General features: G+C 42.3%; 1 protein-coding gene across 1 annotated transcript in view; it reads right to left on the bottom strand.

Moving 5' to 3' along the window:
- Nucleotides 1-25,435, bottom strand: part of AFMID (arylformamidase) — a 378,279-nt gene that overhangs the window by 287,810 nt on the left and 65,034 nt on the right. The window contains exon 7 of the mRNA XM_078653875.1: nt 2,822-2,919. Coding sequence (XP_078510001.1) covers nt 2,822-2,919 — 98 coding nt within the window. The remainder of the gene's footprint in view (nt 1-2,821; nt 2,920-25,435) is intronic.

The raw sequence follows: 25,435 nt of genomic DNA, 5'->3' as shown, positions 1-25,435 counted from the left end.
CTTGCGGCACCATGCTGCACCATTTTCATGTAAATATGCCCCATTTTCTCTAGGATTTTCAAGTTTTCGTTTTTTGTGAGCTATCAACCTAACTGTAGCAAGTTAGGTTGAACAAGCTGATCAGGACTGGCAAGGGTGTGAGGCAGAGGTTGAATGGGAGTGGAAACATTCCCCGAACAGCAGCCACATAACCCAACACCTCCAACACCTCCACTGGCTTACAGTCAACAAGAGACTCACCTTCAAGCTCCTCACACATGCCTACAAAGCTCTCCACGATGCAGGACCAGCATAACTGAACCACCGCCTCTCATTCAACGTACCCAACAGACAAATTTGCTCCACCCAACTTGCCCGGGCCGCCATCTCCTACCTCGCTGCCAAGACCTGGACCACCATGTCCCTCCACCTCATGCAATGCCCGTTGCTGACCCGATACAGGAAGTCTCTCAAGACCTAGCTCTTTGACTGAACCTCCACACCCAGATGGATAAACAGTCCCCCTAGCGCCTTGAGACCCTCACAGGTGAGTAGCCGCGCTTTACAAACTCCTGATTGATTGACTGAGAAATAATGGAGCCTTTGGATATGCCCCAATGTGTGGAGAAACGGGGTAGAGAGAGGATACCTTGCCTATCTTGGGACATAGAAGGAGATCCAGTTTACAATAATTCCTCTTTTCAGTCCTCGTCTAGTCTCAATAGTAGAGTCTGGTAGTGGACAGTGTCTATCGCCACCAACAACTTCTGCACTAACAGTGTCATTACTCCATTTCGGCCAATCATCATTTCAGATCATCGCGTTACTAAAGCAGTTTTAGCGACTTTTCCTGGGCGAAGTTCAGATTGATTGCGCAAGAGTTGGTCACCTTAAATGAAGCTGAAGATCTGGGTGGAGTCACGTCTTTCAGTTTTCCTAGAAATTGGCATTGGGGTTCAGCCTGTAGGTGCCTGGGTCTGAAGGAAGCGGATTCTTTCTTTATGAGCATTCCGAGAAAGGAGATTTTGAGTTCTGATGGGAAAAAAAGTCCTGATGCAAAGCAGTTGTTCAGTTTGTTTCTCGTCGTTGAGGTAGCAGACAGGATAAGATTCATTTGAACATTTGAGCCAGAGACAGGTCTGATAGAGAGGCAGTGGATCCGCTTAACTGATCAGATACTTAAATTCAGCAACTGAGTACTGTGTGACGGTGATCAGAGACTGTTGTTTTCCTTTGCTCTTTGATGTGTTCAACATGTTGTCTGTAGGTTGGATGTTAGTGTCATTGCTTTTGATGTAGTCTTCTCTTTCTTTGTTTTGGAGAGAAGGTAGTTAGCGATGGCCTTGCATAAGGTTTGTGACAGAAGTATTTTCGTGGCAGTGTATTCTGGGTTGCAGAATTCTAAGACAGCCCTATGTAGTATTTTGATGGGCCTTCTGCCTCTGCACACCAATTGAGTGATGCAATCTTTTTGTATTTTTGATGTGTAACATGTATATCATGTTGTGGAGTTGGAAGTGAATGTTAACCAATTTTATTGTTTAATTTTCTCTATTGTTGCTGTAGCATTTATAGTTCAGGTTTTAGATTCGTTATTTTTTTCTGATCCAAGGGTTCCCTTTTTTGTGCCAAGTCGATTTCCTTTTGGTATTAGCCTGGCAATGGCATGGATGATTCGAATGTAAAACTGATATACTTATGTTATTAGTTTGTTGGGAGAGGTCTTCATCAGGTAGGAGTCAAGTGCCAAAAGACTGAGTTTCTTCCACTTCTTTAAGCAGATTTTCTCCCAACTGTATCAGGGTAGTTGTTTGGGTAGTTGTTCTGGTCGAGTATGGTACAGGAGGAGATGAGGTGATGGTCACTTATGATTTTTGGGATATTATTTGTAATTGCGATAGGCACCCATGCTGCAACAGTCATGCCAAAGGTGGGTCCAACTGTCTATGTCGATCAAGACAGAAGATGGGGAGGTTGAAGGCCTCTAGATTTCCCACAATGGCTCTTATTATGTTCGAGCTTCCCAGAACGGAAAGTTTGTTTGTGGTTTATTGTGCTCAACATCATTGAAGGTATCAGTGAATGCTCCACAGGTCGTGATTGTCTCTACATCTGAAAGAATACGCAGAAGAATATAGGTGTCGGCAAACAGCATTCTAGAACAGATCTGCTTTCTGTTGTGATAGAGTCTTCAAAGTTTGCCTTTCAGGTGTTTTTGAAGACAACTGCAAGTCTACCTCCTGTCCTCTTGTGGCAATGTTTGGCCAGGATTCTGTATTCTGGGAGAATGGCCGCATGGCAAGTCCACGTGGCATCATCGCCAAGACATGTTTCTGTGATAAACAAGAGACTGGGTGATGACCCAGAGATCAGGTCGTAATTATTGAGATGGTTCTCATTCATAGAGACCATCTTGATGCGGAGACAATTCAGTTGCTGAAAGGTGGAGAGATGCAGTTGGTTAGTGATAGGGGAAAGCTTGCAGACTGTAAGGGTAGGCAGAGATAGAGTTTGAGGTATTGGTGGGAGACCTGTTTTCATAATCAAGAGGGGTTCAAGAGAGGTCACTTATTTTGTACAGTGCTAAACTGATTGGTGTCACTTTTTGTATAATTCACAATGTGAATCAGTAGAGCTTTTACAACATGTCTCCCTGTGACCTCAGCTATAGTGACAGTCATTTAACATGGCAAGGTAAATGCATATGTGGATACTCGTTTTTCAATTGATCGTTGGTTACACATTTAAACTGCAGTATTGTAATATTGTAAATGTTTTTAAAGTAAATTAAGTTAATGCCCTTATACTGAAAAGGTTTTTCATGGTTACAGAGTATATGTACCTTTTATGTCTGGCCTCACCCCGTACTCCGACCAAGCTGTAGAGAGCACCATGGCTGCAAGATGCGCCCCAGCGGAGTGTCCACACAAATAAAGACCTCTGTAGCAGGGAAAGACAACAAGATTGTTTGTTATAATGTATGCAAAGAACTATCTACAGAGCTCTGTTCAAAAGAGAAATGAAAGAAGTCATGATTGCATCTCAACAATTAGACCACAATCCCTGCATTCTGACACCAGTGGGAGGAGAGTCCTCCACTGTCAGGATAGTGGGACTTACATTTCTGAGCTATCAGGACAGTGTGGGTAGCGTCCCTGCATCATCAGAACAGTGTGTGGGGAGTACCTCAGTATCATGAATCTAGGGGCAGAGTTGAAAGGATGAACTGTCACAACAGTAGGGTGACTACTTCAATCCATGACATTACAGACACTGTCTCCAGCTCCGAACCTGCCACGTAAAAAAAAAAAAACATCTAAACAAAAGTTTTCAGTTGTGTTCATCAAATTAGTTTATGGAAGAAAGACAATAATACCACACTCAGGATGAAATACGCAATCACACAAAAGTCCTGGGCCCAGATTTACTAAGATTTTAAGTATTGTTGCCTCAGTTTTGTGATGCAGCTCTGGCACAAAATCCATTTTGGTATTTACTAAGTCACACAAAGTTGATTTGTGTGGCTTTAAATGGTTTAGTAAATACAAAGTAACACAACTTAGTTCCTAGTGCTGGCTTGTATTACTTTGAGTTGAGTAGATGTTACATGGGTGGAGCATGGGCAATCTCATGCACACACGTAGGTATTTTAACACAAACCCAGATTTATAAACAGTTGTAAACCTGAGTTTGGGCCAAAATGGTGCGCCTGTCTGACACAGAAGTAACGAGGAGAAATATATTGATCTCTCCTTGTTACTGCCTCTTCCTATGAGTGATGCATTTAGCATCATGCTTAGAAAGAGGAATTGCCTCATGGGATTGTTTTGTGCAGTAATGTATCCCTACCTGGACAAAAACAATCCTGCCTGTAACGCAGGCAGGCTTTCAGCATGGCGCTAGGGTGCCTGCTTTGGCACTCGGCAGGAGACAGTGCTAGGAGACAGCAGTAGTATGCCATATCTTAGTAGATATGGAGCATTTCTGCTCTCTCCCTTTCAAGCAACGCAATGGAGCAAGTTGCCTTGCTGAATTGTGTGAAATATTAGTAAATCTGCTCCCAGGAGTGGAGACTGTATCCTGGAGAGAGGTTGTCAATCTACAGAAGAGCCAGGGCAGAGTCCAACCACTGAAGAGACAGTGGAGAGAGAGTCCATCCACTGTATTTTTTAACCCTTTCACTGCTAGGCCTTTTTGACCACATAAGGTATCCATGCCAAATTTGTGCCCCGTTTTCTTCCAGCATCATAGGGATTTTAAAGGTACCCAGGGTTTGTGGATTCCCCTGGAGGGTACCCAGAAATGAGCCAAAATACAGCTACATTTTTTATGGGGAAAAAGTTCTACAGAAGAGAGCGTCTGGTTTTTCCCCTGCAAATGGTATCAAAAAAGGGTTTGTGGTGCTGCAATCATCGTCTTCCCAGCTTTGAGGTACAAGCAGACTTTTGTCAGAAAACCAACATGTTTTACACAGTTTTGGCATTTTACTGGGACATAGCCTATTTTTGCTACTTTTTGTGCAATTGAAAGCAATAATGGATCATGGAAAGCTATACATTTCTGAAAAGTAGATACAATTCTGTACTCAGTAAGGCGTCATTTGTGTAGATTCTTCAAGGTTTTTTTTTATCGAAACCGACAGTCAAAAATAAAACAAATTGAAAATGAGTTGACAAAAACAGCCATTTCTGCCAACGGTTTCACGTATAACTTCTTCTAAGTTTGACAGATGTTTGAAAATAATATACAGTTACATCCGCTGGACCCTTCTGGTTGTGGGGATATATAGGACTCGTAGGTTCACCAAGAACCCGAGGAACCCAGAGCCAATAACTTAGCAGCGTCTTGCAGTGGGTATATAGCAATTAATTTGGTAAAATATAAAGAGAGAAAAACAGTTATCAAAGACACCTATGTATTTCCGAAATGGGAACAAAATATAGAGTTTAGGAACAGTAGCTATTTTCAATTGTAGGACATTTTTCGAAGTGATTTCTTTTTTACACATTGTCTTACATTAGGAAGGCAGATAATAGTAATAGTGAGCTAGCCCCCTGAGCACGTACAAAGTGAAACTGAAAAGAACCTCGGCTCATTTTAGCTTCGGTTTCACTGAAATGACGTCAGCGCGATGGGCGCGCTGATCGTCATTTCAGGGAAATCAAAGTTGCCACCTCGGGAGCTGGGGAAGCTGTTCCCCAGCTCCTGTGCGGGTGAAAGGGAATCCCTCTGGTGCCTGCACCAGAGGGATTCCATGTGCCACGTGATCGGACGGCCCCTGGCCATCTGACACACGAGCACTGGTGCGTCGGATGGCCCCCGGCGGTCCGACGCACTAAAGGGGTTAAACAATTTGTATTGGCAATAAAGCAAAAGGTGAGTTCACTCATCAGTATGCAAGTACAGGAATATTCAAAAGAGTGGGAACAACGTACAGCATTGTAGTAGCAAAATACTGTACAAAACCTTTTCATTAAAATAGACTGCCCACTCCTAAACCTATCCACCTTCAAAAAACAAACAACCTAAGGCACTGGGAAGTCAGGTGGCAATTTTGCAAGCATCAACCTAATCAGGGCTAACTACCAGCCCAAACTCCTGCTGCCAACAGCAACAACCTGCTCACACCCACAAACACCAATCACCTGCTCAACCAGTGGGTCACTCTTACAACTCAAGCTACAATCTCCGTCATGAACGCTGTACACCCGGGAGCATCCATTGGCCCCTGTTCCCACCACATCTTCAACCTTGGGAGAAAGACAATTGGAGACAAGCTCAAGAAAGTCTTGAACACCTTTATCACCTCGGCCTCCTTCCCTGAGGACTGGAAACATGCTGAAGTCAGGACCCTACTGAAGAAATCATCAGCCCACCCAGCAGAAATGAAGACCTACCGACCCATCTCACTGCTCTCCTTTTCAGCTAAGGTTCTTGCGCAGACAATAAACTAGCAACTCACCGAACATCTGGAACACAACACCTCTTGGACCCCTCTCAATCTGAATTACGACCCAACCACAGCACCAAGAATGCCCTGATTGCAGCCACCGAGGACACGAGGGCCATTCTTGACCATGGCAAAATGGCAGCCCTCATCCTCCTGGACCTGTCAGCAGCCTTTGACACAGTCTCCCATTACATCTTGATCAACAGACTACACTACATCGGAATCCAGGGAGACGCCCTAAAATGGATTGCCTCATACCTCACAGGAAGAACCCAGAGGTTCTGTCTCCTACTGTTCACCTCGGAACCCAAGAAGATAAACTACTGCACCCCCAAGGAGTGTCCCTCCGCCCCACTCTCTTCAACACATACATGTACACCCTGGCCAACACCATCAGATCGCATGGGCTCAACATCATCTCCTACGCCGATTACACACATCTCATCCTCTAGCTGCCATGAGATCTGTCCACCACCAGAGCCAACTTCCACACATGCATGATGAAAGTCGCCGCCTGGATAAAGGACACCTGTCTCGAGCTCAACACGGACAAGACGGAAATCCTCATCTTTGCCATGGAACGACACATGGTGGCCTACAGACCTCAGCCGTTCCCCCACCTCTACAGACCACAACGCAACATTGGAATCTCTTGGATAGCAAGCTATCTATGAAGAAACAGGGAAACATAGTCTCATCTGCCTGCAGCCTATGCATGCTCCACAAGATCTTCAGGTGGCTCCCAGCCAACACCACAAGGCCTGCCACGCAGGCCCTCGTCACCAGCAGGCTGATCTATGGGAACACACTCTACTAGGAATCACCGCACGCCTTCTGAAGAGACTACAGACAAGGCAAGGCTCATCCTCAACCTCCCCGAATGGACCAACATCACACTACATCTCAAGAAGCTACACTGCCTCCCGATCCAGAAGAGATACCAGTTCAAGATGTTGAACCAAACATAGAAAGACCTAAGTCAGAAAAATAATCCCCTTTGGGTCAATCAAAACACCAATAATTATGCACTCAACCAAATAAACATATCACCATAACACACCTACCATCAAAGGATCAAGTGCTCAACAATTATATATACAACATTTTTATTAAAATTAACCAACTTGTGGTCACACATAGAAAATATTTTCCACACAATTAAAAACTCTTCATCAAAGATAAAAACATAATATACAATGTATAATGCACAAAAAGAATTAAAAAAATACAAAGCCCACAATTCAGTGCAATATTGGGAGAACCTGCAGGAAAGTTCTTTCTTGTCGTAGAGAGACTAATTCATCTGACAGAGAACATTGAATCTTCTACATACATGGGAGTTGTTTTTCACATCAAATGTCCTCTTAGTCTAACATGTGTCTCTCTCTGTGAGCATCAAATAGAAAGCCCTGAACAACGAACGACAAGCATGCAACAAACACATCAATCCCAATAACCGACCAAACACCTACAATCTGACTCCCTCTTCCTCACTAACACCCCCCGGAGCCGCCAAAGCAACAGCGGAGGATGCTCCTCCTCACACCTGGTGGCCAGGGTGTGCACTCACAATATCGAGTCTTTTATTTCGACTGGACAGAATATCGAGTAAAAAATATAGAATGGACATAATATCGACTAGACATAATATAGACAACAAAAATATCGACTAGAGAAAATTAATATCGAATAGAATGGACATAATATCGAATCAAAAATATAGAATGGACATAATATTGACTAGACATAATATAGCCAACAAAAATATCGAATTTAAGGTAAGTTAATAATAATTTTAATTTTTTGTGTAATATAAGTCTGTAGCGGGTTGTGGGTTTATAGGGGAATAGGGTGGGAAGTAATCTAATTATAATAAATTAAATATGCTAATTTATTTATTGATATTTATTTAGAATTAATTGTCAATTATTTATTAATTGGTAATTAATTAAAATATAATTGGTAATTAATTATAATTCATTAATTGATAAATATATTAATTTTAGTAATTTATTTTCTGTAGCGGGTTGTGGGTTTATAGGGGAATAGGGTGGGAAGTAATTTAATTATAATTAATAAAATATGTTAATTTATTTATTGATATTTATTTAGAATTAATTGTTAATTAATTATTAATTGGTAATTAATTAAAATATAATTGGTAATTAATTATAATTGATTAATTGATAAATATTTTAATTTTAGTAATTTATTTTCTGTAGCGGGTTGTGGGTTTATAGGGGAATAGGGTGGGAAGTAATTTAATTATAATTAATTAATTTTTTTTAATTATTTATTGATATTTATTTATAATTAATTGTTAATTATGTATTAATTGGTAATTAATTAAAATATAATTGGTAATTAATTATAATTGATTAATTGATAAATATGTTAACTTTATTCAATTATTTTCTGTAGCGGGTTGTGGGTTTATAGGGGAATAGGGTGGGAAGTAATTTAATTATAATTAATTAAATATGTTAATTTATTTATTCTTAATTATTTGGAATACATTGTTAATTAAATAATAATTGGTAATTAATAAAAATATGATTGGTAAATAATTTTTATTGATTAATTGATAAATATGTTAATTTCATTCATTTATTTTCTGTAGAGGGTTGTGGGTTTATAGGGGAATAGGGTGGGAAGTAATTTAATTATAATTAATTAAATATGTTAATTTATTTATTCTTAATTATTTGGAATACATTGTTAATTAAATAATAATTGGTAATTAATAAAAATATGATTGGTAAATAATTTTAATTGATTAATTGTTAAATATGTTAATTTCATTCATTTATTTTCTGTAGCGGGTTGTGGGTTTATAGGGGAATAGGGTGGGAAATAATTTAATTCTCATTAATTAAATATGTCATTTAAATTATTGGTATTTATTTTGAATTAATTGTTAATTAATTTTTAATAGGTAATTAATTAAAATATAATCGGTAATGAAAATTAATTTATTAATTTTTAAATTGTAAATTAGTTTATTGTTAATAGGTAATTAATTAGTATGAGTAGGCAGTTTTTAAAATTAAATAATTTTATTTTGTATTTATAAATAAATATTTAATATTTTTTATACACAAGTAAAATATTTTATTTATTTGTAATTGGTATTACTATTTATGTTATTTATATCTATTTGTGAAGTATTTACTTTCCCTATTATTGCACTCTCTGAAGTTGGAATAGTAATTTTAATCCCTACGCTATACAACACTTTCCCTACTGTTGCACCCACTGGAGTGGGTATGCAACGTTTACAACGCAACTTTTACTATGCACTACCATTACAACGAAACTTTTACAACGCAAAAACTTTTACAACGCATACATTTACAAAGCATGTTTTTACAACGCAGATACCTTTACAACGCATACCATTACAACGTAAGTATTGCTAAGTATATAATTATTTTTAAAATGTTATATGTTTGGGTTTTTGGGTAAAGGGGTATTTTTAGGGTTCAGGGTCAGTTTTCAGTTTTTGGGTAAAGGGGTATTTTTAGGGTTCAGGGTCAGTTTTCAGTTTTTGGGTAAAGGGGTATTTTTAGAGTTCATGGTCAGTTTTCAGTTTTTGGGTAAAGGGGTATTTTTAGGGTTCAGGGTCAGTTTTCAGTTTCTGGGGTAAAGGGGCATTTTTAGGATTCAGGGTCAGTTTTCAGTTTTTGGGTAAAGGGGTATTTTTAGGGTTCAGGGTCAGTTTTCAGTTTTTGGGGTAAAGGGGTATTTTTAGGGTTCAGGGTCAGTTTTCAGTTTTTGGTTAAAGGGGTATTTTTAGGGTTCAGGGTTAGTTTTCAGTTTTTGGGTAAAGGGGTATTTGTAGGGTTCAGGGTCAGTTTTCAGTTTTTGGGTTAAGGGGTATTTTTAGGGTTCAGAGTCAGTTTTCAGTTTCTGGGGTAAAGGGGTATTTTTAGGGTTCAGGGTCAGTTTTCAGTTTTGGGGTAAAGGGGTATTTTTAGGGTTCAGGGTCAGTTTTCAGTTTTTGGGTTAAGGGGTATTTTTAGGGTTCAGGGTTAGTTTTCAGTTTTTGGGGTAAAGGGGTATTTTTAGGGTTCAGGGTCAGTTTTCAGTTTTTGGGTAAAGGGGTATTTTTAGGGTTCAGGGTCAGTTTAGGGTTTTTGGGGTACAGGGGTACTTTGTAAAAATAAAGTAAAATTACATTTAAATTACATTAATTAAATAAAATTAAATAAAATTAAATTATATTATAATATTTTAAATTAATTTATATTAAAAAAAAAATTATATACTTACCAATACTTACGTTGTAATGGTATGCGTTGTGAAGGTATATGTGTTGTAAAATCTTGCGTTGTAAATGTATGAGTTGTAAAAGTTTTTGTGTTGTAAAAGTTTTGATGTAATGGTAGGTGTTGTAAAAGTATGCGTTGTAACGTCATACATCCCTGGAGTGGGAATAGTAATTTTAACCCCTACGCTATCCAGCGCTTTCCCTACTGTTGCACCCACTGGAGTGGGAATAGTAAATTTTACCTCTACGCTATTCAACACTTTTGCTAATGTTGAACTCACTATAGTTGTTACAATAAATTTTAACAATTTTCTATGCTACGCTAAAAATGTTATATATGTTTATTTAATAATATGTTTTATATATATATATATATATATATATATATATATATATATATATATATATATATGTATTATTTTTGGTGATATAATTTTTTTAATTATAGAAATTATTTATTAAAATTAAATTATTAAAATAATTATTTCTAAGTTTATATTAAATATATTTATTACTATATTAGTTTTAACTTAATTTTAAGACATTTAAAAAAATCGATATTTTGACAGTCTATATTTTTGTAAGTCGATATTTTGGAGTCGATATTTTGGTACTTACCTGTTTGTAGATAGGGAGTCGATATTTTGTCACTCGATATTTTTCACTCGATATTTGTGTATCTCGATATTTGTGACGTCGATATTATGTCAGTGATCCGGTGGCCAGGGCTTGAAACGACCTTCCCCTGCACTTCAAGTCCGCCCCATTGCTCCAGGAATTCAGGAAAGGGTTTAAGACCTGGCTGGTCGATTGAACAAATCACCACAAAGCAGCAAGCTATCCCAGCGCCTTGAGATCCTCTTGGGTGAGTTGCTGTGCTTTATAAATCTGTGATGGGTTGATTGATATCATGGAGGGGAGGGAGGCAGTTCTGAGCGCTTAATGGTCAGTTTTCAGTTATAGTCCTCCAATTTGCAATGCTTCATATCGGTGTATTAATGAGAAAGAGGGCCACAGCACTCTAGTCTGAAGGCATCACATGACAGGTCAGGGTCGTCAATACTACCAAAACATGTATCGAGACAAACCCAGGGATAAATGCAGTGAAGGATTATCAAAGTAGAATGAGCTAACGAAGGAGCAGGATCTCAAGGAATCCTACTGTCATCCTTAGTATATGACTGTAGCTGTTCGGTTTGTTTCTCCCAGCCAGTGCTTAATTTGAGTCAGTAGTTGCTAATGGGGCCCACCGACACTCATTTTCGGGGAACAACACTTATTTTTATCTCTTCGGATACTTCCCAAGAGCAAAAGCGGGAACACTTAAAGGTGAAAGAAGGAGAAGGAGAACAACAGAAAAACCATCAGAAATGGAGGAAGCAGCAACCAACAACAGTGAATTAAAGGGGTAGGGCATGTCTGGTAGTTTATTAAAGAGGCAAGAGGTGGACTACAGATTACACAGCCGGCCACTGCAGGTAAGGGCTGTGGGGCAGGGTGGGGGAGGGATTTCGAGAGGGAAGATTAATTATTTATTTAATTTTCCCTCATTGTCGTCTCTCGAAATCCCCGCCCACCACTCTTACCTGCAGCGTCTGCGGCTGTACACAGCCATGGTATTCTGGTAGCCAGTGGTGGCCACGGGCTTCTGAGCAGAGATTTGGGTACGGTCACTTATTCTTCTAGAAATTAGGCACTGCTTCCAGCGTTTTGCCAGGGGCAATTTACATAATCCCTTAGCTCCTTGCTTTAAAGAGGGTGACCCTAAGCTGCAGCTCAGCATGTGAGTGATCTCAGCAAGGTGGCAAGAAAGGGGTGGCAGGGCACTTTTCCATGCAATAGTGATGCTACGTCTAGACAGCAGGAGGGTCTATGCACTGTTATGACACAGGTAGAACCGTTCCTCCTCTGTCAGGACATGCATAGTTGTTGAGCCCCTTCAGTGTGAGGACAATGTGTGCAGAGTCCCTCCATTATCAGGAAATTATGGACAGACTCCAAGTGATCTCAAGTTAGTAAGTGCCGTGTACATACACTGTCTGGACAGTTGGAAGCAGACGTACATTATCCAATATTAAGATCCCCCTGTACACTGTCAAGACAAATGGGCATCAGACTGATGACATTTTGGCACTTAGAGCGCTGAGTTCTGTGCACTGTCAGGATAGTGGAGGCTGAGTCTTGCAATGCTGGGATAGAGAGGGTAGAGTCACTGACTTCTTTGGAAGCAGGATTATGTTGTTGCCACCACTCTAATTCCCAAGGAATTATTGAAAACAGATCTAACCCTTTTGTTTGTTACTTTTGCATTCCCATGATATCAACAACAAAAAATACGAAAATGTATTTTCAAACATTTATTGAAGAGATCATATTCTTGTAATAAATACATGAGCTTCAATTATTAAGCAGATGAAATACAATATTGTACTAAGCATTATTAGGATGGTAAAAAACTCAAAAATTCAACCATGTTAATTGTTACTAATGTTACTTTACACCTATCTCACTAATACCTATCCACTAAAGAGAGCATAGAGGAAGTACCCTCTGCCAGACCTGTTGGGCAGGGCTGGACTGGGAACCAAAACTGGCCCTGGCAAAGAGCTCGGCCAGCCCCCCTGGGAGCGGCCAAGCTGTTTGCCAGGGCCAGTTTCGGCCGATCTTGTTACAAGGGCCGATTTCGCAGCTATGCTGCAAAAACGTCCCTGTAACAAAAACGGCCCCCAAGGGCCCAAAATCGGCTCCCACCCTAGCAGCCCACCAGGAAAACGCCCGGTGCCCGCTACGGCCAGTCTTGCCCTGCTGTTGGGATGGCTTAACCCCCATACCTTGATACTTTGTGTCAAGCAACCAGCTTCTATGCATTGACGAAAGCACCCATCTAAGTGTGCAGGATATTTTCCTTCTCGGGATGGAGGACGAGCTCATGATAACATGGCAGCTCATAGCTAGCCACGGGTGGACATGGCGCACTCCAGAGAAGTACTTGTGCCTTCTCGTGAGCAAGGCAGCGTCATGGATTCTGTCTTGGCTTTGTGAGGGCCAGTGAAGTGCTGAGGCGCTGAGGTTCCGTTAGGGGGCCTCATATATCGAGGACTGAGGCGTGGTGGAGAGGGGAGCAAAGATCGGGCTATTGACAGCTCAGCTGGTTTCTGGCAGCATCAATGATCTCCTTCCCAGCAGGGAAGTGGGGGTGCCACTGCCGGGTCAGAGGGGAGAAGCATGCAGAAGGTACGTTAGGTGGCATCAGTACAGGCACAGGTCTGGGACTACCGCTCCCATCAGAGGCATGGAAGGAGCGATTTGGAATTACTGCACAGTCAGTCACCTTTGCGGAAATTAATTCAGTGAAGTCAGCCTACAGTGACCTGCAAACAGCTGCCTCAACTGACCCTCCTACACTATCTGCCTTTTACGAACTTCTTCAGCTTTGCAGGGAAGAGTGCAGAAAAGACTCTCTCTCTTTGAAATGCAGGTGGAGCTGAGAAAGTGGTCTAGAAACACGGACAGCCTTATATCAAACTGGGAGAGGTAGAGGTGAATCAGGTTAATCTTCAAGAATCGGTTATGGAAAATAAGTCTGCTATTCAGTAGCACGACTCTCAGCTGGAAGGTCATACTTTTAAGATCGAAGATCTGTAGAACAGACACCAAAGTAATCATCTCAGAGTCCTGTGTATCCCTGACTGAAGTAAAGGAGGCGATCCAAGTGGGTATGTCGTTTGTCTCTTCAGAGAAGCTTTCCCTGACCGAGATATGGACTGCATGAACCAAAGGGCACACCATTTTCCATTCCGGCAGTCTAGGAAGGGGGAACAGGTCGTCACACCAGAGCTATCCAAATTGATGTCGGAAATGTTATCTTGCGGCAGGCGATCTTCCAACTGGCTCATCTTCAATCTGAGGTCAGTGTGGCGTGGAGTTCTTTATTCATCCGACTTTTGTCATTCATAACACAGCAGTGCATCGGTGGTAGCTCAGCAAACACATCCTGGCATTACAGAATATCAGCACAACGGTGTCTCTGATGGAGTCAGCTACTTTGCAGATTAACTACAAGGAGCACATGTACTTCTGCCAAGATGCAGTTAAGGTAGCAGAACTGGTTCATACTTGGAAGTTGGCAAAATGATTAGGTGCCCAAGGTAGCACTGAGCAACCCAATTGTATGTATTTATCTTTTATATACCTCTGTTTTCATTCCACAACCTATTTTGTCATAAGGATAAGAGTTTTTTTGGGTGCAAAATTCTTTCTCTTATTCTTTCTTCTCCTTTTTTTCTATTTTCTTTCTTTTTCTGGTGTATTAGTCCTACGAATTTTCTTAAGGTTTATTACAGTGCATTTCAGGGGGCGGGTCTCTCTGAAGTCTAACCTAGTGGTTGGGATAAGTCCAGAGGGACAGTGGAGGTGATGGCCCACAGTTTGGGCTTTGAGGTTAGAGGGAAGGTGAGGTTCTCCCGGGGGGGGGGGGGGGGGGCAGGAGGTAGGTCAGGGCTAAGGGTCTTGGAGGATCTCACAAATGAGGGAGGTGATGACTGTGTGTTAAAAACTGGGGGGAAATTTGGAAAGAAATGTCTGGGTAGACAGATACAGAGGGATTTCACTAGCAGTTTGAGGATCAGTCCATGTAGTGTTACTCTAAGACATATCAACAATGATGGCTATTAGTGAAATGGGTCCTGGTCAATATTTACAGATCCTTTTATGGAATATTAATGGCTTGAAAACACATAATAAGCGCAAGCTAATTAAAATCAAATTACATATTCTCAAACCTCACATGCGTATAGGAAACAGGCTTGTCTCTGGAGCAAACTTCCTAATTGATGCATTTGGGTTACAGGGTTTTGAGTGTTTCAAGTTATAGCTCTGCTCAGAGGAGGTGGCTCTATTGGCATGGGATGATAATTGGTTTAAGCTGAAATCTAAATTCGATACGGGGGAGGGGCAGTGCCTGAATGAAACACTTAAAAAGGGGGAGATTCAACTTACTATTTGTACAATCTACGGCACAAACAAAGATGATACTTCTTCTCTTGACTATTTGATGGCTGAACTTCACCGATAGCCTTAGCCTCTGGTATTATGTGAGGACTTTTCTTTTTTGATAACCAATTTCGTTTAATTATGCAGACTGAAAACACACTTAGTGGACACAAGAGAGTACATATTATTTGTAGCACACGACAAAAGTTCCGAGCACTGTTGGGCAAGTATCCAATGTGAAAACACAAACAAGCAATATAATATTAATGAAACTTCACGCCAGCTGCCCCAATCACTTCCCCACAAACACGTCCATGATTCGCTCGGCAACCCCTGGCTTCGTTCATAGGCCTCTCTTGTTGTGCACACCAGTCCACACCTTTTAGCCAACGCCTTATCGTAGGGGGAGCAGAAGCTTTCCATCGAGCTGCTATGTCCCACTTCGCTACCATTGTGGTTGCTCCCAAAAGCTCCTGGTCTGCCCTCAAGCCCCCAGATCTCTCCAGGACCCCAAGCAGCAACAACAAAAGGAAGAGTGGCACCTCCCAACCCAACACAACACTCAGTTCCCAAGTTATACTTGTCCAGTAACTCTGAATCAACAGACACAACCAGACTGTGTGGTAAAAATTGGCAGGAGCATGGAAGCAGTGGGGACAGGTGTAATCGGGAAGAAGGCCCGCCCGGTGTAATCTGTCAGGAGTGAGGTATGAGCAATAAAGATAATAGGTCTAGACCAAGCAGAGCCTGGACGATATCATGATGACTCTAGAATCCATTGCGATACAAAAGGGGATGATGGAGGGAGCGTTTGAGCAAATCAAACACTCACCCCCAGTCAACTGATCTGGATTTAATCCATCACCATTCTTTAGCTCACTCAGCCACCCCAGTTCAGACATGGCCATATGCAAATCAGTCTGACCCTGTGCCTCATAGGAACAGTCCAGCCTGAACTGCCAAGCCATGTCTTCCCTGGACCGGAAACAAACAACCTGGGACCGGTTTCGGATTCATAATCCTCATCAGCCAGGCTATCTTGAATCCAGTGGCCAAGTGAGCAAGGGACTCACGTCTGAGCATACCCTGCCACACTTAAGGCGAACAAAGCGATACAAAAGGGGATGATGGATGGAGCGTTTGAGCAAATCAAACACTCACCCCCAGTCAACTGATCTGGGTTTAATCCATCACCATTCTTTAGCTCACTCAGCCACCCCAGTTCAGACATGGCCATATGCAAATCAGTCTGACCCTGTGCCTCATGGGAACAGTCCAGCCCAAACTGCCAAGCCATGTCTTCCCTGGACCGGAAACAAACATCCTGGGACCGGTTTCGGATTCATAATCCTCATCAGCCAGGCTATCTTGAATCCAGTGGCCAAGTGAGCAAGGGACTCACGACTGAGCATACCCTGCCACAATTAGGGCGAATAAAGCGATACAAAAGGGGATGATGGATGGAGCGTTTAAGCAAATCAAACTCTCACCCCCAGTCAACTGATCTGGGTTGAATCCATCACCAATCTTTAGCTTACTCAGCCACCCTAGTTCAGACATGGCCATATGCAAATCAGTCTGACCCTGTGCCTCATGGGAACAGTCCAGCCCGAACTGCCAAGCCATGTCTTCCCTGGACCGGAAACAAACATCCTGGGACCGGTTTCGGATTCATAATCCTCATCAGCCAGGCTATCTTGAATCCAGTGGCCAAGTGAGCAAGGGACTCACGTCTGAGCATACCCTGCCACACTTAGGGCGAACAAAGCGATACAAAAGGGGATGATGGACGGAGCGTTTGAGCAAATCAAACACTCACCCCCAGTCAATTGATCTGGGTTTAATCCATCACCATTCTTTAGCTCACTCAGCCACCCCAGTTCAGACATGGCCATATGCAAATCAGTCTGACCCTGTGCCTCATGGGAACAGTCCAACCCGAACTGCCAAGCCATGTCTTCCCTGGACCGGAATCCATTATGGCATCTAACCAATCGAGATCAACCATGGAACCCAACTAACCCTCCCAGTGGGCTTTAAGGTGGTCTAGTGTATGAGGGGCATTAACGACAAGGGTACAATATATCTGAGAGATACCTCCCTTTCCCAACGGGCCCATTAGGTGTTTAGTCTCCAGGGGACTAACTTCAAGATGAGAAGCATCCCGGGACATGTGAGTAAAAGTGCGTAGCACAGCTGTACATACTTGTTGAATTGTGAATGTGTCCTGGAGTTCCAGAACGGAGCGCATAAGAACTCCAGACCACACGTCACCAAGTTGTGTCATGCCAATGAGGTCCCATTTCTTAAAGCCCTCCGGTTTCATCGCATCGCGCAACCACGTGCCATGCCACTGGGGGAGGCTGAAGCACAAGCTTGGCATCCCATTTGGTGAATCGCAGCACAGCGCTCCAAGCCAGAAGGACCACCTGGATCACCTCGGGAGAGCGCCAGGGAATTGGGGAGCCATACAGCATGGCCATAATCTGCAGAAACCCTAAATATGCCAATTCCAGTGAATAAGCAAGATCCGACCAACTCCCCCTAAGCCACTCGTTGATCACAAGTTGGGAAAAGTCAGAACACCGCGCTCTGAACCATGTGTTGCGACTACACAAGCTTTACCACGCATATGCCATAACCTCGCTTTAGTGGGTTAGTTAGTTAGTGTAAGTTAGGGTGCAGGGTTTTAGGCCTTAGGGCAGTGGGAGTAGAATTGGTAGTTTTTAGGGAGGGGTTTTAGGGCAGTGGAAGGGGTTGGGGTACTTTAAGGTACAGCGCAGGTGGTGCGGTGGGGGGTCGGGGTAGGGTAAGTTAGGGTGCAGGGTTTTAGGTCATAGGGCAGAGGGCGGGGAATGGCTAGTTGGGTTAGTTTTTAGAGCAGGGAGTCAGGTAGGGTCTAGGGCAGTGGAAGGTGTTGGGGTAGTTTAAGGGACGGCGGGAGGGTAGGGGGGTTGGGGTAGTGTAGGGTTGTAGGCCTTAGGGCAGTGGGAGTAGAATGGGTAGTTTTTAGGGAGGGGGTCGGGGTAGGTTTTAGGGCAGTTGAAGGGGTTGGTGTAGTTTAAGGGACAGCGTGGGGGCAACGGTGGGAAGTGGTCAGGGAGAGGCAGGGTAGTTGCAACTTTAGCCACACATACCTCTTTACCATTCATGCCTATACCACAACATTTGTGGTAAAGGCATGTGTGGTAAAGGAATGCATGGTTAAGACAAATTCATGGTTGGGCTGTGTGGTAGAGGCAGGCATGGCAAAACCATACATGCATCTATCATACAAACCCACAAGTTGGGAGAATAAATATTAAAAGGTAAAGGTTGTCCATGCCCAACCCTCCCCATCGTACAGGGCGCATTGCCAATTTTCAGAGCGAGGCGGGCGTGGAATTATGCCAGAGGAATGATGATGCCACCGAGTCCAGCTCCCTTAACCACCACTGATGCAGAGCTATAGGAAGATTCTGAAAGACTTAAAGGAACCTCCGCATGTCATCAGCTTGTAAAGGGCAATGCGGCCCCTCACATTTAGCGCAGAGAGATTGCCATTTAATGAGGTCCTTTTTAGTTTTGTGTGTCAGGGGTCTGAGATTAAGAGACCAAGTGGAGCTGAGATGGCACACAGGGATATAGGTCTGCCAAGCCACCCAGTCCTGAGTCGGACACATGGGCATCAAGATCGATTGCATTGGAGGCCTGACGCCTCCCTAAAAAGCTGAAAATTTGAGGGCATTGGGATCCACTCATTGCCCGAGTTGCCAGAAAAAGAAGAACATCATCGGCGTAGAGCGCAATGTGGTCTTCATGACCCTCGTTCCATTGCCATCCTCCTACCTGGGCATCGCAAGGGAGGAGGCGTGTGAATGTTTTGATTGCCGAGGCAAAAACATGGGGAGACAGGGGGCATGAGTTCGAAAAGGACACCATTGATCTGGAGAAAGGCAGAGAGTGTTGAAGTTAGAGGACGGATGAAACCACAAAAGCAGGGTCCGAACTGGGCTCTCAGCAACACACACTCCAGGTAAGCCCAGTCCACCATGTCAAATGCTTTCTTAAACTCAATGAGATTATGTGGGGACTTTAATGTTTTTTAAATTCAAGTTTTGATTCTTGGCAAGGGGGTGAGCAGAGTTTACCAACTGGGGTAAAAGACAGCTCAGAGAGGCATTTAAGCAACTCATCACCTCCTATGCATTAGGGGATGTGTGGCACTGCTGAGGATCTCATGAGGCTGCCTTCACCTTTCAATCAGCACCTCACAAGTCCCTCTTGTAGATCAAGATGTTCCTAATTAGCCACTCACTTCAAGCATGTGTTAATATCCGCTTAAATATGAGAATAATATCGGATCACAATGTTCTTTAGCACTGAATGGTCCAGTCATTTTTCTACCCTATGTAACTGGACCTTCGGCCAGAAGTTTCTACTTGACAACATGTATATCCAGTCAGTGAATAATAAGTTAAAGTGTTACTTAGAGGTTAGCATTGGCTCAGTGTCCATGATGTACGTTTGGGATGCCCATAAGGCCTTTTCCAGAGGACAAACGTTGAGTTGCTCTATACATCAACAGAAGGAACAGCATGTTGTCTTCTCTTAGCCAGATGGAATTAAGTTTGGCACAGACTATAGCCAATAAAGACTGGAAAAAACATACCAAGATTTTAGAGCAAATAGTAATCTTGCAAACAGCCTTCAAAAAAATATATGGGATTGAGTCAATAAAATATGCGGGCTAAGAAAATCTTAACTTTTGAGAATAATGAGGATATGGGTTGAGTACTTCCCTATAGGGTCAAAGACAGAACTGGTGGTAAAGGTATAAAGAAGATTTTGAATTATATCAAAAGATATATAATGAGGCCTGTGTGACTCCAAGCATGTAGACAGATTTTATTATCAGAAATTGAGTCAGCAACAGAGCTCAAAGCTGGAAGAGCTTATTTTCTTCTTTGCAGTGGAAACAACTGTTGGCCATCGGGCAAAGGGCAATACTTCTGGGTCAGACTAAATTCCTCTGGAATTTTACAAGGCCTTTTTGCAAGTTTTTATACCGGTCCTTAGTGCCCTCTTCAACTTCTTTAATTCCCTTGGCAGGGTCCCATGTTCCTAGGGTGAAACTAATATTGTTATCTTCCCCCAAAAAAGGGAAGTATCCCATGCGCTGGGGTTCTTATAAGCCAATATTCCTGATTAACCCATACTCAAAGATCTACACATGTATATTAGCCAACAGGTCATTCGCAATGGTTTCTGATCTGGTTGATCTAAATCAGCATGGGTTTATACCACAACGTGATACGACCTCACATGTTAGTATGGTCATAACAGAATTGGAATTTGCCTCAGTTGCAGAGGCTCCCAGGAGACTGATTATGTTAGATGCTGAAAAGGCATTTCTTTGGGTTCTTTGGCAGTTTCTCTGGGCAGTCCTGGGCCCCTTAGCCTTTGGTCAAGGGTTTATTTCTCGAGTTAAGCAATAGTATGGGGGTTTGAAGGCAAACGATGTTTTCAAAGTTATTTTATCTAACCCTATCAAAACCACTAGAGGCACCCGTCAGGGGCGCCCTCTCTCTCCTCAACTTTTTGCGTTCAATATCCAGCCTTATATTCAGGCTTTACAATATGTGGACTCTATTAGTCCATTGTGTCTAAATTGCTGAGGTCTTAAAGTTCTTGCCTATGCAGATGACGTGGCCATCCACCCCGACTACCACAATAATGGCAGATGAAATATTGCAATGATATTTGGTAGGGTGTCAGGTTATAAACTCAATCCCAATAGAACGCTGGTTATAATGAATGTAACCACTTTGGCCCAAGGTAAGAGGAGGGTACGATCAGCAACATATCTGGGGGTAGAACTTACTTTGCGGATGGACGAGATTATCAAGTTAAATTATGGCAAAGTTTATAACTATTCCATGGAAGTTTTCAGTAAATGGAATAGACTGCACCTGGGTTTGATTATTATTATTATTATTATTATTATGCGTTCTTATATAGCGCTCGATTACCCGTAGACATCTCGGCGCTTGCCTTGGGAACCCGTCCTGGCTTTTTTCCCTGTGAGATACCCGTACTGGGCATCCCCAGGGTGAAAGCCAGGCATCCCGAGGTGCAATTTCTTAAAAAAAATAATTCTGCCCCGATATTTGTATCTATTTAGGTGTCTAACTCTCACCTACCAAAGGTCTTCTTTAACACAATTGAAGCTAGCTGGCAAACGTTTATATGGATTACATATATATGTGATGCCCTTCACTCTTAAACTGTCAGTACAGTTATTAATCTAGTGCTCATACCTAAGTCTCGACCTGAATATGGTGCTGCCACTCAAACTGTCTGGCTCCTGTCAGTACAAAACTACCCAAACAAACAGCATACTGTTCGAGAGTGGCGCACTTGTCACCTGCCCCGTAGGTGCTCCTTAGAAAAAATATTTGAGATCACTGTACAATTTTATGTACCATTCAGTAATATCTTAACTGAGAAATCAAGTAAGTAATAAACATTAAATAAAATTCAATCCACAAATGAGACGTGTCTTGTTTCTTCTTTCAGACGTTGTCCTTTATAAATATTCTTCTGTATTTTAAGAGGATGTATGACATTACAACGCATGCTTTTACCACGCATGCTTTTATATCGCAAGTTTTACAACGCATGCCTTTACAACGCATAGCGCTTTGGGGTGCTGGATAGTGAATAGTTTAATTTACTATTCCAACTCCAGTCCCCGTGGATAGTAGGGAAAGTGTTGGATAGTAAATTAAAACTATTCCCTATCCTAGAGCGCCCCCAGCGCAATGCGTTGTAATGGTTTGCGTTGTAAAAGTTGCGATGTAAAAGCATCGTGTGGTAAAAGTTGCGTTGTAAGTGATGTTTCCCATAAGAAGACAAGATTTAAGCTCTTACCGGTCCACTATGAAATCTGGATCTATTTTAAAATATTAGCCTCTGGCATCACCTTTTATAGCCAATACACTTTCCTGGGTGATAATCAGAATCGGCCACTGTTGGTTCACCACAGCTAGCATGAGTTCTGGGTGGAATTCAAGCTCTACACTCTGGGACAAATGTCTGAGGAAACCGTGCTATTATTCTCTGAGGTTCTTCAGCCACAGTCTCCCTCTCCCTACAGGGAATCTTCATGTATCTCCAACTCTGTTATCTTTTAATGAGCCTGAAAGGGGGAGGTGAACTGCTCCTGGAACAATTTTCTTGACCATCCAATGAGAATTCCTATTAAAGGCAATATAAGTTTGGCCTACAAAATGATCATCTTGGCGGAGATTGAGTGGAGAGCAGACCCATTTCAATGATATTAAGGGCAGTAACACCCTTGCACAGTGCGCTGAATGTCTCTCTAGTGAAGGATCACCACTTTAAATGTATAAATCATATCCTGTCAGAACGATTCCTATCCCATCCACATCCTGTGAAGCCATGCAGTTTGCCATCAAGTTATCACCTTTGTTTAACTTCAAAGGAATATTGATATATCGTCCCCCTGGAACAAAAACAGCCTTTCTTAACAGCATTAACACAATGTTGGAATCAGTTGCCACTGAAAGTACATTTACGGTCCTAGGTGACCTGAATTTTCACTTGGACCAATCCCATCTAACTGACACGGTCACCCTAACTTCCGACCTGGAAATACTAGGGCTAAAACAACGGGTCACCTCCCCCACTCACTTAGCCGGCCACATTTTGGATCCCATATTCTCCAATTTAGAAGGCCTACAAATAACCAACATATTACCCCTGCCATGGACTGACCATCATGCTATTTTTGCTACTATCACCATCAATACTCCTTGCGATAATAAACCTACTCCCATCCCTCAAAAGTCTTTTAAAGATTGGAAAAACATCAATCTGGACGAGCTAAGGTCAAAACTGGATCATACTTGCCCAGTACTGTCTGCTGACCCCAATTCAGCATTACTTCAATTTCACTCCTGGCTGGGTTTGGCCACGAATCAATCAGCCCCGACCAAAGAATTATCTAAAAATAGATCTAAACCCACTGCCCCCTGGTATAACGAAGAACTAAGGGCACAAAAGCAAATCAACCGGAATAAGGAGAGACAATGGAGGAAAACCTACGATGATGCAAGCAAAGCAACCTATAAGGAATCTTTAGCACTCTACAAAGCCATGATTACAAAGGCGAAAAAAGACTACTACTCTGACCAAATCCAAAAATCCAAAAATTCCAGTAGACGATTGTACCAAATCACAAAATCACTGTCAGGCAATTCCCCGGATCTCACTCCCCCCCCGTCACAATCTTTATGTGACTCCTTAGCCTCTTTTTTCTTTACCAAAGTTGACGATATCTATCAGGCATTCTCGGCAAAATCACTCCCTAGGACAGTTAATTCCTTCACTCTACCTCCAGCCAACACGTTCCCCAGCTTTCAACCAGTCACAATGGACCAAATCAAAATCATAGTGTCCACTATTAAATCAGGATCGGCCCTGGACCCTTGTCCACTCTCAGTGCTTCTGCCGGTAATGGACTCCATCATTCCATTACTTACCCAAGTCTGCAACTCCACTCTACTTGCAGGCACTTCTCCAGACCCCTTAAAAAACACCCTACTAAAACCCCTGTTAAAAAAACCTTCCCTGGATAAAAATGAGCTAAATAACTACTGGCCCATTGCAAGTCTCCCGTTTGTGGCTAAGGTGATCGAAAAAGCCATGAACATTCAGATTTCTGAATTCATTGAAAAACACCATCTCCTGGATGACACGCAATTTGGATTCCGGAAATACCATGCGACAGAGACAGCCTTGATTAAGGCCGCCGATGATATCAGGTTAATCCGGGATCAGGGGGGAACAGCCATCCTGGTAATGTTGGATTTATCAGCGGCCTTCGACACGGTCGACCATACAATCTTGGTCGATCGTGTCGAGGGATTCGGAATCTGCCACTCTGCTAAAGATCTCATTGCCTCCTTCCTAGCCAAAAGGACGCAGGCTGTCATCTTAGGCCCATTTCAATCGGCACAACTTTCATCTCCCTGCGGAGTTCCTCAAGGCTCATCCCTTAGTCCGACACTTTTCAACATTTATGTGTCGGACCTTGCTAAAACCATCAAAGCATACGGGATGAGCCTAACCTCCTATGCCGATGATACCCAGTTGGTACTGGCAATCAAAGGTGACGGAGATCAAGTGGCGGAAAAATTTAAGAAGGGACTTGTTGACATAGGAGAATGGATGGCCACTAATTGCCTCAAATTAAACTCAGATAAAACTGAGGTGGTCATATTTGGACCTCTTCTCCCAGCCTGGCCATCAAGTTGGTGGCCAGATGCCTTCGGTACCAATCCAATCCAAAAATCTTTATTTCGGCCATTTAGACCATAAAAGATACATGCAAATATATACAGCAATATTTAAAAAAAAAGTCATATAGTTAAAATACATAAACAAGGAACAGCATAGTTCATGACATGGGAATAAAATAAACAATATAATAAAAGGCATTTACCAACAGAAGCCATATGTTACAGTGGGGCAAAGGCAAGGACATTCATTCTATATTGGTTTATCCTTAACCAGCTTGGACCTAATACGCCACATGGCAAGGAGAAATTTTGAGACTGCAAAAACAATGTGGGGGGAGGGGTCAGATTTCAATATTCTGTAAGATGTCAAACAGTTCCTTATAGCCATGTTCCTGCATAAGGGCACCAACCAATATTTCCTTGGGGATTTATAGGTGGGACAAAAAAACAGAACATGGATTTCCTCCTCATCACACAGATTGCAGCCAGGGCATAGTTTATCCCCTCCATTGGTCCATTTACTAGTGAAGGATTTAATAGGTAGATAGCCAAACCGCCACTGTATGAACAGATTCCTTGCCATGATCGGATATATAAAATCCAAAAAAGTTTCAAATTTATAAGAGTTTTTGAATTGAGTAAAACAATTAGTTAGGGTGCCAATATTAAGTGCAGTCATGTGGGATGCAAGATTTTGTTCCTTGTATACTTCCACTAGTCTTTTCCTGGAGACCTTGTTACAACCAATTTCTGGAGTCACCCACAGCTCATTAAAGCCAAGCCTATACAATTCTTTTTTAACAAAGGCTAGCCAGGGGATCTTGTCATTGTGGTTTAGGTTCATAACATGTACAAGATCTTGCCTGTAGTGACTAAGCTCCTTTGTTGACCAGAGTCTATGCCAGAATCTTATAGGTTTGGATTTGAGATCCTCCCTAA

This window comes from Lissotriton helveticus, chromosome 7 (genome assembly GCF_964261635.1).
Source record: "Lissotriton helveticus chromosome 7, aLisHel1.1, whole genome shotgun sequence".
In the NCBI taxonomy this organism is placed as follows: domain Eukaryota; kingdom Metazoa; phylum Chordata; class Amphibia; order Caudata; family Salamandridae; genus Lissotriton; species Lissotriton helveticus.
This window is presented reverse-complemented; position numbering and strand designations above follow the sequence as displayed.